At 43.9% G+C, this 18,051-nt stretch overlaps 1 protein-coding gene across 2 annotated transcripts; it reads right to left on the bottom strand.

Annotated features, from left to right (window-relative positions):
* Nucleotides 1-701: 701 nt before the first annotated feature.
* Nucleotides 702-17,495, bottom strand: Msmo1 (methylsterol monooxygenase 1). Of its 2 annotated transcripts, none has more exons than XM_006987548.4 (6): nucleotides 17,339-17,495; nucleotides 11,678-11,962; nucleotides 7,181-7,329; nucleotides 6,223-6,349; nucleotides 3,123-3,277; nucleotides 702-1,672 (listed from the first exon to the last, which is right to left on the bottom strand). In XM_006987548.4, the coding sequence occupies exons 2-6, from the start codon at nucleotides 11,930-11,932 to the stop codon at nucleotides 1,477-1,479; spliced, it is 882 nt and encodes a 293-aa protein (XP_006987610.1). In that variant the 5' UTR covers nucleotides 11,933-11,962; nucleotides 17,339-17,495; the 3' UTR covers nucleotides 702-1,476. The 2 variants fall into 2 exon arrangements, with proteins under 2 accessions (XP_006987610.1, XP_076409393.1); XM_076553278.1 differs by lacking the exon at nucleotides 17,339-17,495 and adding an exon at nucleotides 16,667-16,820.
* Between the last annotated feature and the right edge of the window lie 556 nt (nucleotides 17,496-18,051).

The following is an 18,051-nucleotide window of genomic DNA, read 5'->3' as shown; positions in this document are numbered from 1 at the left end:
AGTTTTGTACATTCCATGGGCATGAAAGTGAACGGTGAAGACTAAAAATAAAATTTGCAGGTAGTCTCATAACCACACAGCACAGCACCACTTCATGCTGTATCCCGAACGGCTGCAAAGACAAATTTACACACACACTCAAGCACACACGTGGGAGCACACAGGAGGCAGATATGGAACAAAACTTAGAAACAAACCTGGCCGAGCATAGTGTGGTGGTTCATGTCTATATCCCGGCAGCTGAGAGGCTGAGGCAAGAAGACTGCTGGTGAGGCCATCCTGGGCCACATACTAAGAAACCTTCGAAGACATGGCTAGTCAGTCATGGCCAGTTATCCCTGTAATCTCAGCACCTGGAAAGCTGAAGCAGGATGACAAATTCAATGTCAGCCTAAGATGGACAGATCCTGTGTGAAAAGAAGAACAAAGGACTGGGAAGTAGTCAGCAGTCTTTGCCTGGAGGGTACATCCTTCCATGTGTGTGGAAAGCCATCGAAGGCCAGCATGCTACCTCAACACCTTGACTGTGGCAGTGGAATTTCCACTATCGACCAGCCACTAAGGGCTGCAACTACCAGTAAAGCTTAGCAAGTAAAAAGTGGAATCATTCCTTTATTGTAAAGGTTCCTTTAATGATTTCTGTGCTTTCCCTTATAAGAATAAAACATGACAGCTAATCTTCACAACTGAAAACCAGAGACTTGGACAAAAATCACATTTATTTCAACAGCTCTGGGTGCCAGTCGAGAAGTCAATTCACAAAGCTCACGACGCGACTTTAATGAACACTTGACACACGAAAACAAGGGGTCGACAGCGGAAATGAGCTCTCAGTTTAAAACACCTCAAGTAATTTGAAAATCCTTTAGACTATAATCTTCTATATACATCACGTAGGAAATGAGTCAATTTACAAGATAAAGTTACTACAATCAAACAATCCTTCACAGAAAGAATAGTCCTAAATTGGTCAGCCCCAGACCAGAATGGGGTTTCGGTCACTCGCTCTGTCAGCTGACAGATTCAATTCACAATATTTTCATTTTGGGTAAATACTAAAAAACACTATGTCTAAAGTCAACTAGAAGGCCATCATCATTGTTGAGAAAATTTTGAACTGACCAGTGTATATAAAAGGCTTAAAAGGCAATGTCAACTTCAGCCGCGGGTGGCATGAAGTGATAAGTTGTACATTAATACTTCCCCCAACACCTGAAACCTTTTGATGAGGTTAAGCAATATGGCCTTCAAAACCTCATGAGAACTGTACTTAAATATATATATTTATTTATTCCCACATATACAGAACTTGAATGTAAAGTAGAAAAGTTCCCATCTGGAAGATAAGTAAAGGGCGTTAATGTTCTTTTTATCACTTAGCAGCCAAATCTCGTGCTTATTTCTGCTCCCCAGAAGCAATGTTAGTTACTAGCTCCAATTGAGGAAACATATCTCCAAGAGGTGTACGAGGGGAATTCACTCAGTCTTTTTCCCAAGCTTCTTCATCTTTTCAATATAGGCATGATACTGGGCGTCTGTCCCAAAGATTCTATCCCACCATGTGAAGGTGGATGCGTAATTCCCAATGAAGTTCATGTGGTGGAAATCGTGGTGCCGAGAACCCGTATAAAAGGGGATGAAGTTCAATGGGTTGATAGGAATGTAATAACCACTGAAATGAAAACAATACAGGTTATTCATGAGACACATCATTAGCAGTCACATGCTTGTTAGCAAGCAGCATTCCGCTTTACCCAAATCCCTTCGTTTCTCACATGTTTACAAAAGACAAAAACTTGGCAGCATGTGGTAGCAGACACCTTAGCCCCAGTTCTTGGGAGGCTAAGCAGAAGGACTGTCAGTATATGGCCAGCCTGGGCTACAGAGTGAGTTTCAGGTCAGCCAGGGCTCTCAGGCCCTAGCTGGAAAAACAATAACAACAAACCTTATAGGAAAAGGTACATGTTGGGAGATTTTGAAAACCTTAAAAGACACGTGGAAATCTGATCCCAAGAAATGAAAGGAAGGGACTACAGTCACACATTTTCAAGAAACACTTTTTTCTCTTTAGAGGAGCCTGCCCACCACAATCTAGAAAAGGTGTAAACCACGTTCATAATGCTACCTGTTTTTAAGGGAAAGTTGTGTGAAATCAGTCTCAAGTTATCTACAAAGTTTAAATACCACTGTGTTGTTTTAGTTGGGGAACAAATGACTTCAAAAAGAGTCTTGTTGGGTCTACTCTCTTTAGTTTGATATCTGAGACTGGATATAAGCCCTTATCATGCCTCCAGTCTGTGGAGAGGGGCGCCTGAAACACGTCCATATTTCATCGTCACCTTCCTTAAGTGATTGCTGTCGTCAGAGCCACCCAGAAGCAGCAATGACCTTACAGCAGAGGCTACTGCTTCCAACACCCTCTGGGGAGTGAGGTTCACCATAGCAGGATAACTGCTGGCCTGAGCTTTGCTTGACAAGACACACGCTGTCATTTAATAAATGGTAACAGATCAGTCTATGACAAAACATCTATTATTTGTCCTTCTATTCAATGATTATGATTCTCTTTTTTAAAATAACATGAGAGGGCCGAGTGGCAGTGGCACACGCCTTTAATCCCAGCACTTGGGAGGCAAAGCCAGGCGGATCTCTGTGAGTTCTGGGCCAGCCTAGTCTACAGAGCGAGATGCAGGACAGGCACCAAAACTATATGGAGAAACCCTGTCTCGAAAAACCAAAAAACAAAAAAACCCTGAGAGATAGTTAGTGGTTAAGGTGCATATCACGGAAGCATGAGGACCGGAGTTCAGATCTCTAGAAACCCACATAAAAGCTGGGTGGCCTGCCTGCAATCTACGCCTCAAGAGCTAGGGATGGGATATATTCACAGAGGCAAGCTCACTAGCAACACTGGGGAGTTCTAGGTTTGACTGAGAAACTCTGCCTCGGAACAGTGATCTTGTTCACACGTATCCACACACACATAAAAAAGATGTACTCACATACAAAAGCAATCATGTTTACACATACCTCCACACACATAAAATCATGCATTCACACACACAAGCACACCAACACACATGAAAATGATGTCTTCTACCAGAACAGAAAGCATTACTCACCTATGGACATCAATAGTTTCCAGCAAACGTACTGTCACCCATGCCCAAAGGAGAATTACGTGATCACACAAAAGCACAATTCCAATGAAAAATCCAGCCCCAAGGATTATGGTTTCTAAAGGATGTGCATATTCTGCTTCAATTCCGAATGGAGCCTAAGTCAAACAGAGTAAGAATTCCTTAATATATTGTGATGGTTAATTTTGTGTCAACTTGCTATGATGTGGTTAATGTGTGAACCAGCAGACTTTATTTTTCATGAAGGTGGGTTCCATCCTGACAGTGAGAGGTCTCCTGAGCAAGGATGAGGCTTCCCAAGGAAGAAGGGACTCACGTGACAATCAAAGACACCATACCTCACTTCCTGGCTTGTCGCTCTGCACAATTTGGGCCCCAGACAGCAAAATCATTTTCTTCTTTTTTGAGGCAGGGTCTATGTAGCTGAAGTTGGCCTTGAACTCAAAATGCCCCTGCCTCTGCCTAAGTGTTGGGATTATAGGAATATACCACCAGATTTTAAATAAACCTATGTGCATAGTAGCTTTGTGTTGATTCTTTCTCTGGAGAGTTATTGCAGAGAATCTGTTTATACTATGTAAAGATGTGTCATTGTGATTGGTTTAATAAAGAGGCGAATGGCCAATAGGCAGGCAGGAGAGATTGGTGGAATTTGTGGGGAAAGGGAAGAGGAGAAAGAATCTAGGCATGAGAATTACACCAGTGAGAAGCCAATAAGACCTGAAGAGAGTCAGACATATAGGATGAAAGAAAGGTAAAAATCCATATGGTAAAATGTAGATTGATAGAAGCAAGCTAATTTTAATTGTAAGAGCTAGTGAAACAGGCCTAAGCTAAGGCTGAGCTTTCAAAATTAATAAGAAGTCTCCCTGTCACTATTTGTGAGCTGGAGACCCCCAAATCTGACTACAGAGAACCTAATGTATTCAGTTTATACATACAGTTTTATAAATTATATTGTTTGTATAAGTAGTGATGGTGATCTAGCTGTATAATATACAAATAACAACAGTTCTCAGTAAATTTCCTACCAATCAAAAGGTCTAGGGATATGAATTTCTTAGTATTCATCTTTTCTCTAACTTCAACTCTAATTAAACTATGACTCACCTATTTGTGTGTGTGTGCGCTCATATGCATGTCCAATGAGCTCAGAGGACAACCTTCAAAGAGTCAGTTCTCTCCTACCACCTTGCAGGATCCAGGAATCAAACTCAAGTCACTAGGCCTTTAACTCTTAATTTTTAATTTATGAATCTGTAGTTGCTTTACCAACAAAGGGATGCTTATACATATACACAGAGTACTCAATCCTTACTCATGGTTTTGTTTTCTGAAGTTACATTTATCCTACATTTACCTATATTAACTACTGTATTAAAGTATTAAGTAGAAAAACTCAAGAAATAATGTTTTAAATTGTATACACATGTTTTAAATTGTGTACTGTTCTGAGTAATGTAATATCACTCTCAGCCCTCCCAATGAGAACTGCTCTTTTGTCCCGAATACATTCTCTATCCAGTAGTTACATTTAGATGTCTTAGTTATCAGTATGGTATCTTATCCATGTTTTCGGGTATCCACTGAGACCTACAGAAAATCAGGCCTGATTTAAAAATAAGTAATCTTTTCTGAAAATGTACTTCAGCTGACTAATTGCTTTAGTTTAAGTAGTAAACACTTATTGTTTATGCATCTCATTTAAATGACCCTCATTACTACAGCCTGTACCAATCTGCCAGCTGTCAGGATGTCACCAGTAGGATGAGGATCTCAACTGTTATGTCTCATAGTCTTTAAAGTATCAATCATAGTGAACCATAAATTTTTTAAAAGTATATATATAATACATAAAATGTATATATATTAAAGACATATATATATGTGTATATATATATATATGTGCGTGCGTGTGTGTGTGTGTGTGTGTGTGTGTGTGTGTGTATGTGTGTGTGTATGTGTGTTTAAGATTTATTTTATTATGTATACAGTGTTCTGCCTGCATGTATGTCTGCAGGCCAGAAGAGAGCACCAGATCTCATTACAGATGGTTGTGAGCCACCATGTGGTTGCTGGGAACTGAACTCAGGACCTCTGGAAGAACAGCCAGTGCTCTTAACCTCTGAGACATCTCTCCAGCCCCAGCATGTGTCTTTAATTACATGTATGTGTGCATGTGGACATGACTGCAGGTGCCGTGGTTATAAGTGGCCTAATATGGGTGCTAGTCTTCTACAAGAGTAGGATGTACTCTTAACCACTGGGCCATCTCTCCAGTTCCTACCCTGAAAATCTAACACTGAAGAAAACTTTTAGGCCTGGTCCTGTAGAGATGTATACCTTATATTCTTCATTATCATGACAAAAGAAAAGGAAATAAGCGGGGCAGTGGTGGCGCACGCCTTTAATCCCAGCACTTGGGAGGCAGAGGCAGGCGGATCTCTGTGAGTTCAAGGCCAGCCTGGACTACAGAGCGAGTTCCAGGAAAGGTGCAAAGCTACACAGAGAAACCCTGTCTCGAAAAACCAAAAAAAAAAAAAAAAAAAAAAGAAAAGAAAAGAAAAGGAAATAAAGGGGCCCAAGAGATGACTCAGTGGGTAAAGGTGCTCACTATGCCAGCCTGCGGAGTTGATTTTGATCCTAGGATCCATAGTATGTCCACAGGGAGAAGAGGGAGAGGGCTGGAGAGATGGGTTGGTGGCTAAAAGCACTTGCTGCTCTTACAAGGACAGATTCAGTTCCCACACTCACATTGGGCAGCTCCAATTGCCTGTAACTCCAGTTCCAAGAGATCCAACAGCCTTTTCTGGCTCTGAGGGCATCTGTACACACAGGGTGAACTGAACACCCATACACTCAGGTACATGCAGATACACATATAAAATTTTTTAAGGTAGGAGAGAGTTGTCCCCTGACCCTACATGTGTCCTGCCTGCCATATCATGTGTGTATGCATATAATAAAGTTATTTTTTAAAAGGACACGTGATAAAATACCACCAACAGCTTCTAAAGATGCCCAAACAACAACCCAGGTTTTTCCACCTCAGTAGAAAAGCTGAAGTATGGTCCCAACATACCTGAAACTCATGGTGGACTTTATGAATGTATTTATAAATCCTCTTGTGATGGAGGAGCCTATGCAGGAAATAGTGCCAGGTATCCTCAATGATGGCACAGGCCAAACACCTTGCCATAATCAGATACCTATGAGAGGCAAACAGTAATGAATACAGAGCAACAGTGACTTAGGATGACCAATCAGACTTTATATGAACCAAATACCCACATCAGCTTGACCTAACAACAAATTTGCCAAACTGCAAGATAGCTCAGCTGGGTGTGGTGGGCCACACTTCTAATCCCAGCACTCGGGAGGCAAAGGCAGAGTTCTGAGTTCTAGGCCAGCCTGGGCTACAGAGTGAGTTCCAGCCCAGCTAGGGCTACACAGTGAGACCTGTGTAGAACCAAACAATACTGGTAGGTAAGGCCACATGTTACAATCTGAAAGGGGGGAGGGGCAAAGAGTTTGACCCTATTTCCATAATATTTTATGTTGTCGAAGACCTGAGTACAAAATTTGTTAAGAAACCAAAGTCTAAAGTTAACAGTAAAACAACTGTTTTTTCTACCACAGAAATAATTTAAATAAAATGATGAAAACTACTCTGTATACAAGTGTGCTCAGGCCCCTTAGGCAGGCTATGGACTAGCTATGTAGCCCAGGAAAATACTGGAGCTTCAGGCCACCCCCCTCACCTCCTGATGCTGGGACCACAGGTGTGTGCCACCACATCCTGTTTAAAGGTTCAATTCAAAAAGTGGACTTTCAATCTGTAGTTGGTTGGCTACAAGGACGTAGAACCCAGAGGCAAGGAGTGACGGTGGACCTAGGTTCTAATACACATGTATGTCCAGTTACATCAGGACATAATCAATTTCAGAGTATTAACCAACTGAAGAAAATACACATTAAGCAAAATCGAATTGAAAAACAAACCATGAATGAATATAAACATCAAATTATCACTGACATACCATCTTGGCATTCTTTCCCAATCATAAGGAATACTGAAAAACTCTGTAAAATAATAAGTTCCACCCATCAAAGGCAGCTGGATAAAAAAATGATTAACGAGAAGTCCTTTGAGACACTTCCACTGGCCTTCCAAGCTTTCTGGTTTATCCTATAGAGAGAAAAAAAAAAATCACAATACTTAAAATTAGTTTGTTATCAGTAGTTCGGCTGAACAAGTAGAAATAAATTCTTACAGTTTTCTCTGATGTGTATAATCCCTCAGTTCTACGCTATGCTCAGTTTATCCTACGGTGGCAAGGGATCTTGACAACTACTATAATTACTTTCAACAGGTTTTAAAAAACGTTAATAGACAAATATGAACTAAAACTATCCTAAGATGCACCAGGAGATGAGTAACTAAGCATCCAGGCTTTGCCACCTAGAGGACACTTTGCAGAGAAGTCAATCATGTTACGTTGACCTTGAGTGTCCTTGAGTGTCCCCCCGAAGCCTGCACAGGCAGCAGCTGACAGCTCTTATCACAATGGCAGCTCACTGCATCCGGTATTCAGTGGTATTCAGAAGGAAATAAGTGCCTTCTGTATGCACACAATGAGAGCTTGAGTTGTTCTTAAGACCTCAGGACCTCTGGACATGGGTGCTTTGGTGAGTACATGTGCATGCACAAAATTCAAACTAAAATATATATATGAACAAAACAAAAACGGATCCTCAGTCTAAGACTCAACCTATAGACTCAGACTAGAATGTTAAACAAACAACCAGCTAATCAGCTGTGTGCTCACAAGGAAATCAGTTTTCTCAGCAACAAAGCAAGTGGACTTACACATAGTAATTTAGATTGTCTTTTTATTTCTACTACAAGGATTCATTGACCCCACTCCAAACCTCTTGTCTCTGACCAAAGAATAACCTGAACTTTCAGGCTTATTTGATATGATGCCTCTCACTCCTGGCTAAATTCTGATTTTCAAGGAGCTTTAGGAAAAACACAAAGTTTAGCAGGTAAAATGAGAAGAGTAGAAAATGCTGCCTAGCATGTGTGAGGCCCTGGGCTTCCTTAACACTGATCCCTGCCCCAGGGTGTGCATGTGTGAAATAAAATAATCAACTACTATTATAGGAAATAAAACCACAGGCTGTGTTGTTTATATGGTATGTGCAAGCTGGCTAAGCGGACATTTGAATGCATGCCTAGTATTATACCAAAGCTTACCACCTTTAGCTTAATATGCACATCTGTACCCTAGTACCAAGGGATACCCCACTGGGGCCATGGACTTCTCTGATGTTTCAGTTAGATCTCTCTTTGAGGAAACTCATCGAAATGTGATTTTTTTTTTTTTAAAGAAACAATTCTCTCCAGACTCTGCTTTACTTGTCATGTATGCCAAACTTCCTCTAACTAGCAAGCTCACAGATGAACTGTCCAGCTGCTCAGTTAGTCTCTTGAAGGTGGAACGTGCTTACTAGTGGGTAACCTCCACAGCAGTCCCAGTTTTTAGTGGATGGACTTTTACCTGCATATATGTCTGTGTGACTGCATATATACCATGTGTGTGCCTGTGCCTCTGGAGGCCACAAGAAGGCACCAGATCCCCTGGAACTGGAGTTCCAGACCTCTGTGAGCTGCCACATGGTTGCTGAGAACCAAACCCAGGTCTCCTGGAAAAGCAGCCAGTGTTCCTAACCACTGATCCATATTACCTAGCTACTTTTTTTTTTTTTTTTGGTGGGAGGGAGGTGTGCAATATTTTTTGAGTCATGGTCTCATATGTTTTATGGTGGTCTCAAACTTCCTAAGTAGCAGAGAACAACCTTGAACCTGATCCTCCTGCCTCCATCCAAGTGCTAAGATTACAGGTGTGAGTCACACCTATTGAGGATATCCTGGGGGGCCTGCTCTTTTCTGAAGGGAAACGGAGGAGCAGTGGATCTAGGGGAAGAGAAGAGGTGTTAGGTGGGGGTGGGAGGAGGGGAGGCTGCAGTCAGGATGTATTGTATGAGAGAATAAGAAAAGGGGAGGGGCTGGAGAGATGGCTCAGTGGTTAAGAGCACTGGCTGCTCTTCCAGAGGACCCGGGTTCAATTCCCAGCACTCACAGGGCAGCTCACAACTGTCTGTAACTCCAGTTCCAGGGGATCTGACACCCTCACACAGACATACATTCAGGCAAAACACCAATGCACATAAAATCAAATAAGTACATTTAAAAAAAAGAAAAAGGGAAAAAAGTTTTAAAAAATGTTCTATGTGTTAAATAATATAATTCTTGAATATTTTATGGTGGACTTTCTAAAGCACTGAGCAAAAGACATGAATTGTTTTGTACTCATTTCAATCACAATATGTTGCTTTCAGAATTTACAAATAGATTAGAATTATCTCCACTTTTTTTTTTTCATCTAAGTAATTGTGCTGTGGGGGTAGGAGGTAGAGCCCAGGATCTGCTTGCTTTCTTCTTTTTGTTTTGTCCTATTTTATACTGTTGTTGTTGTTGTTGTTGGTACAAGGTCTCACTATGTAGCCTTGACTGGCCTAGAACTTACTATGTAGACCAGGCTGGCCTCGAACTCATGGAAGTCCACTTGCCTCTCTCTGCCCAGCTCTCGGGTCTTGCACAGGCTAGACAAATGCTCTACTACAGAGCTACAACTCTAGGCTTTACTGTCTTCTCAAGGCCTTCCTTTATGCTGTGACTACCTGCAGCCATTCTATCCAGCCTTTCATTAGCTGTAACCAGATTGTGGGTTTTGTTCCTCTTGTGTGTGCTTGTCCTGACTTCAAGTCATAGCCCTGTGCACGCTAGGCAAGCCCTCCAACACTGACTACATCCTCAGCCTCACTTAGGTTTTTTCCCTCCCACATTTATTTCCTTCTAAGGCCACCCACACACCCTGGGCTAAAAAAGCTCTCCCCTGGACAAGGTACCACCATCTATAACCACGCAGTGAGCTGTAGAGGGCAGTGGAGGAAGAAAACACGCTTCAGCTTGGTGACCCAATGAGTCAGCCTTACTTATAAATGAATCAGTGGATGACACACAGCGGCCAGAATCACCTCAGTGACTCAGGATTTACGACATTTAAACAGAGATGTTTTCCAGCTCAGGCCCTTTCATCAGAAGCACCTTGGACGTGCTCCATCGAACGGAGGCTGAAAGGGGCATCCTAGGGGCTACCTCTCTTTTTATCCCTTTCCCTGTCCCCTTCTCTCCTCTTGGCCTAGAGTCCGCAGGTACCTGATGCCTATGTTAGCTGCAGAGGAACCTGTGGTGAGTCCTTCCTTACAGTGACTCACTGGGAGAGGCCACAGAGCTCAGAGACTGACGAGACACAACCTGCACACCCACAAACCAGAGAACACTCAGCACCTACTTTCTGCCACTGTTGTGTGGCCTTGAGTTCAGGTGGTTTAGATTAACCAATGGTGGCATTGAAGAAAAAAAAAAAACTTTGGAGTTGGAGATGGTCCATGTCTATCAACACTCAGAAAATGAAACTGAGAAGATCCCAAATTCAAAGCCAGCCTGGGCTATACACTCGATGTTACCTCAAAACAAATAAGAACTAATACTGGCGTATTAAATGATGACAAGTCCTTTATATCTCTATACTTGTCCAAATTCTTCTTAAACACCATGCTAAGCAGGGTGGTGGTGGCACATGCCTTTAATCCCAGCACTTGGGAGGCAGAGCCAGGCTGATCTCTGTGAGTTCAAGGCCAGCTGGTCTACAGAGCGAGATCCAGGACAGGTACCAAAACTACACAGAGAAACCCTGTCTTGAAAAACCAAAACAAACAAACAAACAAAAAGCCCCAATTAGATAAGCATTATACCTTCCTAAAATTTATTTTCAGACAATTCTTTGAAACACCATCAATAATGATCTATATTGATTTTGTCTAATACAACATCTGTTAGAAGCATGAGAGTGCTCAGCTCTCTATTTATGTGTAGCATAAATACACAGTGAAACTCATACAACTATGAAAGCAAAAAAAAAAAACAAAACAAAACAAAAAAAAAAACGCCAGGCAGTAATGGCACATACCTTTATTCTCAGCACTCGAGAGGCAAAGGCAGAGGCAGGCGGATCTCTGTGAGTTCGAGGCCAGCCTGGGCTACAAAGTGAGTTCCAGAAGAGGCTCCAAAGCTACATAGAGAAACCCTGTCTCGAAAAAAGAAAAAAAAAAAAAAGAAAAAAGAAAAAAGAAAGTAAAAATACCAAAATGTCTCTCGAAGCAGTTTAATTTGGGCTAGTTGGTAAAATAATAGCATAGCTTTATTGGGTTGAATTAAACATATTATGAAAATTAATTTCCCTGTTCCCTTATTGCTTTCTTAAGGTATTCCACTGGTCATTTAAAGCTATGTAAGTGGCTTCATTATATTTCTACTGGACGGTACTGATGTGAGTCTCTCAAAGCTCAGCGTTCTTTAAAAACATCTAACATCATCAATGTTAGTATCACAGACATATCACACTCACCTTTTGAATTTTGTACTTTCTCATGTAAGGGATAAATTGGAATAAAAATCCAGGCAAAGAGAACAAGAAATAGATGGCTTCGTGAACTATGAGGGACCCCCAGGTTGCGATCTGGAACTTTGTGTAGTTATCCAGCATGTAGCCCCAAGCATTCTTAAAGGGCTCCTGCAGGGGGTTCTCAGGCAGCATGGAATCCAGATACTCCACAGCCAGCAACGCTGAGCTGAAGATGTCAACGCTTTTGTTTGTGGCCATTTTCAAATCTCTGTGAGGAGCCTTTGATTTCTGTAGTAAGTAAGCAGATAAGCAAAACAATGAAATCCTGAAAAACAGCATTAAAATATCTTCTGATATTTTTAAGTGACAATTAAACAAGGACTACTCTCTTAGGTTATAAAGATGATTAGAAATGGTCATCACCTCCAGTTGTAGACAGTGATTTAAAAACTCCATGTCCTTTCTACAGCAAGATCTAAAAGAACAGTGGGCAAGGAATTCCAAGCCAACTTTCGGCTGTCAGCATAGCTCAGTACCCACTTGCCCCGCCATATCCTGAGTTCAATCCCTGGAACCCAAGTAAAGATGGAAAGAGAGACTGGACTCCACAAAACTGTCTTCTGATTTACACACACACACACACACACACACACACACACACAAAACGAAACTTAAAACCAAAACGTTTGCCAAAAGTGACTAAGTAAAAGTTAAGTTCTGACAAGAACAAAATGGCACTCAAAGCCAGAGATCAAACCACAAAAAGCATCCCAACACATGATAAAAGAGACACAGTGTGCTTTAGAAAAACCCAGTGGAAAAAAATAACAAAGGCCACTGATAGGCAGTTCATAGAACAATGGAGCCAAACGGTCCCCACTGGGTTCAGATTCCCAGCACCCACATAAAAGCTAGGTGGGCCCCTGTACCCCCAGCTCTCAAACTGAGGCCCTCCAGGTTCAGTGAGAGAGCCATCTGGAAAAACAACTAAGGCACAGAACAACGGAGGGAAACAGCCCACATTGACCTTTATCCTCTACATGTGCACTCACAGGCACGCATGCACCCCCTCCCCACACACACACATACACACAAACCAAGAAACTTCCCTCCTTCAAAGGAGGAACTGTACCCCAAAGAGATACTTTTGCCCAAGCGGCAAACCTTTTCAAGTTCAACAACCCACTGCTCAGAACTGGTAGGCAAACAGACAATATCCATACTGTTGGCTTGGGACAAATCAGTTTATCATTTGAGGAAAAAAAACAACAACAAAAAAAAACCCCAAAAAACCAGCAGTATTGACATAATACAGTCTTTTCATTCAAGGGTAGAAGACCAACAGGCTAGGCTAGAAGGACGCATAGCTTCTAACTAGCTCCAGATTTAAAAAGAATATGGAAGTCCACAAGCAGGAGATGAGTTAAATAATACAGCTGTTTACAAGAATGAGACAGCCAGGCACGGTGGCTGACACTCAAACCCCTGTACTTGAACCTGAGGCAGGAGGATTGCTGAGAGTTCAAAGTGAGCTGGAACTACACAGGAAGACATCTTCAAGATGTCTCCAATAAAACCAAATAAAGTAATGACGATGATGAAAACACCTGCCTGTGTCTCCAGCTCCAAGGCACCAGATTCCCTCTCCAGGACCTCCAGGCACCTGTAGTTACACCTATGACGTTCTCCCAACGGTCCCCCATATACAGGTAATAAAAATGAAAATTAAATTAAATAAAAATCCTATTTCGTATAGGATGACATCTAAAATCTAATCTTAACCCCAGAGACACATTATAGAATAGCATGTATAGCAAGAGCCAAATACGGCTATATAAAACCGAAGCCACGTATTTCCTCTATTCACTTCAACTCATGCGTGCGTACACAGCGTGCGCGCGCACACGCACACAGACACACACAAAATGTACAGGACAAAACCGTTTCTACAGTGCTGGTCTGTGAGGAGAGATCTAAGGGGGAAGCAAGGAGGAAAACCTTTCCCTGTCACACTTTCTTTACAGTTTTAGTTTCTTTCCTTTTTTTTTTTTTTTTAAAAAAGACAGGGTTTCTCTGGCTATCCTGGAACACACTTTGTAGACCAGGCTGGCCTTGAACTCACAGAGATCCACCTGCCTCTGTCTTCTCAGTGCTGGGATTAAAGACACCACGCCCAGCTTAACTTTAAATAACTTTGATTTCTTAGATGAGACTAGACTGTACCTATTTAATAAATGTTAGCCTAACTGGTCACCAGTCAAACATGATGAACTTCACTGTGAATCTGACTTACATGAAAAAAAAAAATCCCTGCTGTTTTTAATTTATGAATTGATGGCCCATTCCATAAAAACCAATCAAACCAAAAAAACCTATATTAGGGCTCAGTTGGTAAAGTGCTTGCCTAGCATGCAAAGCCCTTGGTTCCATTTCTAACATCACATACCCTGGGCAGAGCGGTGTATATCCCAATACTCTGCAGGTAGAGGCGGGAGGATCAGAAGCACAAGGTGATTCTTGGCTAGAACACATCAAGTTCAATGCCAGCCAAGGATACATGAGGCACAATCTCAAAAAAAGTATTTCTGTAGCACTACCACTTCTAAAATTGACCTAGTCTATATAAGAGGCAGCAGGGAGTTAAACCATCTTCTTTCAGGCCTTCAAGCTAGTTCACTCTTAGGACTTTCTGCCCCACCCCTTAGCCAATGGCTTGTTCCTGGTCACGTACCTGCTGGCCTCACAATTTGTCCTCATTCTTTTCAAGTCTTCCTATGTTCTTATCTCACCAAGGACATGTCTCTCCTTTGTCCTTCCTCAGTCCATGTCCTTCACAGACATGAAACCCACTTCCTTCCTTCAAAGGACATATACGTGGGACTGGAGACTGGAGTTGGCCATTTAGAGCACTTGCTGCTCTTACAAAGGACCCAGGTTCAATTCCCAGCACTTGCATGGTGGCTCACAACCATCTGTAAACTCCAGTTCCAGGGAATCTGACACCAAGGGTACCAGGAATCCACAGACATAGATGCAGGCAAAACACTCAATATACACAAAACAAATAATTTTTAATTAATAATCATAAAATAAAAACATATTCAAGTGTGACTTTCTAGAGAAAATCTTCCCTACCCATCATTCCCAAGGCTGTAATGAAAATAAAGTGAGTTTCAGGCCAGTTTGGTTCCAGTGAGACACTGTCCAGGAAAAAAGAGAGAAGAGGGGCGGAGGTACAAAAGAACCTCTAATCTCTACCATGTCTTCCAGGCCACTGCCATTCACCCTTCTCAATGGAAAGTTCCAGGTAAAAGTGCCACCCTCCTCCACCCACACTGAGCTCTTAGCACCGAGCTACCCACTCATACAAAGATATTGCCAACCATCTACCTCAAAGTTGCAAAACGTTGATTAGCATTCCAATCCGAATTTTTCCTGAGGTCACTGCCAAATTTGACAATGACCAAGGAACACCACTTCCTAGCTGAATGCCCTAGATTTTGGGGATGCTAAAACTGAACCACCATGTTATGATCTGAAAAAATACTCAACAATAATTCTTCTAGCAAACCCAAGGAACAGCACACGTTAAGTGCTGGACCTAAGACCTGACACACACAGCGCCTAAAATAGACTGACAATTATTGAGCACCTTTTGCATATCAGGTACGTGCTGTCGTTTTAAGCTAAACCCTGTCACACCATCATGAAGTGGCGGAACACTTATTATCTTCGGTTTTCAGATGATAAGCTGAGGTTCAGAATCATTAAGGAACCTGTGCAAAGTTCCACAGTTGCTGAGTGGAGGAGCCCACGCATTCACTAGTGCGGCGATGCTGTTATTTTAAACAGTGCTCACAATTGACATTACAGTAAAAGCCTATAGTTTACCCAGGCCTCGTGATGAGACTCTACTCACACAACTTCATTTTCTCATTTCCTATTATTTTCTATTCTGATCATTATTCTTAAAAAAAAAAAAAAAATCACTAAGCCTCCCTGCTGTCAAATTCAATATGCTTTGGAGCTCATTTTATTTGACCAATCTGGATGATGATTTTTCTTTTTTCTTAAAATGAGGGTTTTAGTTCAAGTTGGCCTCCAACTATGCAAATAAGGATGGCTTTGAACTCCTGATCTTCCTGCCTCCACTGCCCACACACCAACAATCTTGGAGATCTGAAATTCCTCTACTTGACATTTTTCCTTGGCTCATTCACGGGATTCACGTAGATTCCCTCTAACAGATATCTGTGTCTAAGATGTGCAGTCACAGTGCTTCCCCCGTCCTCCCTCCTGGACGTCCCGAAGGATCACAAAACGATAGGACCTGTAGGATACAAGGGAAACTCCAGACAGCTATGAGGACAGAGACGCACGGAGTTTCCGGGCAAAAACACGTTCCACATGGAGACCTGGACGTGACATGGAAGGGACCCGATGACAACAGAGCTGTGGTGGGGATGAAAAGCTACAGGAGAAGACAGAGAGTCTGGCGCTCTTTGAGGTAGCCTCCTGAGCGAGGAAGCCCTGGTGGTCCTAACCATTCCACACTATCCTGGCTAACCCTATTGCCTGGTTCAAAAATACGCTGATGTCCATCATCTATAACTCCTCTCCAAGATCTAGGTTCTGACTATCCAAAAGGTTGCTGGCCATCTATCTCCATTCAAAGATAGTTCGGACCTGGGTCAAACTTCAAGGCTGCATCCTAGACTTTATCGGGGGCTTCCTCCCAAGCTCGCTTTAATGCCTAACTCGAGGAACTTCATCTCCAACGAAAGTGTTCTAGTCTCTCCCAAGTCAGCCCCCCCCACCCCCCGGATTAAGTCTTCCAGCTCCCACAGTGTTGGGATAGAGTTCAGTTATCCCGAGTTTACGCTCTGTAATGGAGGGAGGAAGATGGGTATGGAGTTGTCCACGGAACACAAGCATCAGAGAAAGCAATCAAACAGCAAAGGATTTATAGACGTGAATATCCTGCCTCCTCACCTTTGAGGAACCGGCTGGCCTGGAAACCCGATCTGAATCAGGTAGACTAGATGCCCAGGGCGGGGGGTGAAAAAAAAAAGGAAGAAATGGATTCCTGGGTGCTCTGATTCACTCAAAGCCTGGCTGACCATCTGAGTCCCCCTCCTCTTTGGTTACTGCAGCTGAGAGGAGGCCTGAGACACAGACAGGGTCAGGCTCCACCTACCCGGTTCAGGCGGGCAGGACCCCTCCTCCAGGCACCCCGGTCTCCCGTGGAACCTACACGCGCGCGGCTCCTGCACCCCACCCCGCGCTGCCCACTGTGGCCTCCTAAACCAGCTCGTCCTCATCGGGTCCATGCATGCATCTGAGACACCTTCCCAGGGCCACAAACCCAGAACGCATCTTATTCCCCCATCTCCCGCCCCCCGCGGGAATCGCGTCCTGGTGGAAAAAAAAAAAAAGTTTTTACGACTTAAGTCATCCACGATCCAGACTCCGGGCGACTGCAAACTCTTTTTAAAGGGCCCTGCGTGTGGTTCCGGCTCCATCCCTCCATCCCTCGGAGGCTTGCACAGCCGCCGAGCTCCTTCCCACCGCGTCCCTACCGGCCCCGGGAAGGGGAAGGGATGGGGGGTCCCGATCTCGGCCGCCCTCCACGCGACCCCGACCCCGGCTCGCAGTGCTCCTCACCTGGCGTGGCCGCGATGGCCTGCGACCTCCCCCGCCCGCCGCAAGCACAGGGACCCGGGCAGGTGCAGCCGGGCCTCCTCGCTTTACTTCTCCCGGCTCAGGGGCGGGGCCCGGAGGGCGCGGCCGGCCCCCTCTCCTGCCACCATTGGTCCGCCCCCGGCTCCCGCCCCGCCCTCCCCGTGCAGCGATTGGCCCGGGCCCGCGGCCCGGCAGCGTGTGACTCCGCGTCAAGGAACCCTGGCGGCGCCGGCCATTGGCTCCCCGGATGGAGTGAGGATAGTGAGACCCGCGCGGACAGCCAGTCGGCGGCGCCGCAGCGCAGCCGGAGGCGGGGCGCCGCGGCAGCGCGTGACGGGGCGGGGCGGGGCGGGGCGGGGCGGGGCAGCCGTGGCCCTCCCTTCCTCCCTCCCCCCCCCCGCCCCCGGCGTCGCCGTGGCAACCGAGCGGCGGGTCCCCAGGCTGCTCCCGGGGATGTGGGCCGCGCTGGAGAGCATCTTGTGGCTTCCATAGGCTTGCTCCATCTAGAGCCCGGAGGAAAAAGAATAGTACGGATGTTTTTTGTTGTTGTTGTTGTTGTTGTTGTTTTAAATCCATTTGCGTTTTCAGTGTTGCCTTCCAGGGTTTATTCTGGAATTGGATCTTTCTTGAGACAGCACTCATTGTACAGCCTGGCTGGCCTTTGAAGTGGATATGTAGTCTAAGGGTAACCTTGA

This window comes from Peromyscus maniculatus, chromosome 17, assembly GCF_049852395.1.
Source record: "Peromyscus maniculatus bairdii isolate BWxNUB_F1_BW_parent chromosome 17, HU_Pman_BW_mat_3.1, whole genome shotgun sequence".
NCBI classification, from domain to species: Eukaryota; Metazoa; Chordata; class Mammalia; order Rodentia; family Cricetidae; genus Peromyscus; species Peromyscus maniculatus.
The sequence above is the reverse complement of the archived record's forward strand: the minus strand, read 5'-3'. Positions and strand labels throughout refer to the sequence as shown.

What these genes read in the sequence shown, in the direction of transcription:
- Msmo1 (XM_006987548.4), bottom strand. Translation starts at nt 11,932, where the DNA reads ATGGCCACAAACAAAAGCGTTGACATCTTCAGCTCAGCGTTGCTGGCT. An exon ending in GAAAGTACAAAATTCAAAAG is followed by an intron (nt 7,330 to 11,677) that starts GTGAGTGTGATA and finishes TTCTCTCTATAG; the next exon opens with GATAAACCAGAAAGCTTGGA. An exon ending in GAAACTATTGATGTCCATAG is followed by an intron (nt 1,673 to 3,122) that starts GTGAGTAATGCT and finishes TTTTCATTTCAG; the next exon opens with TGGTTATTACATTCCTATCA.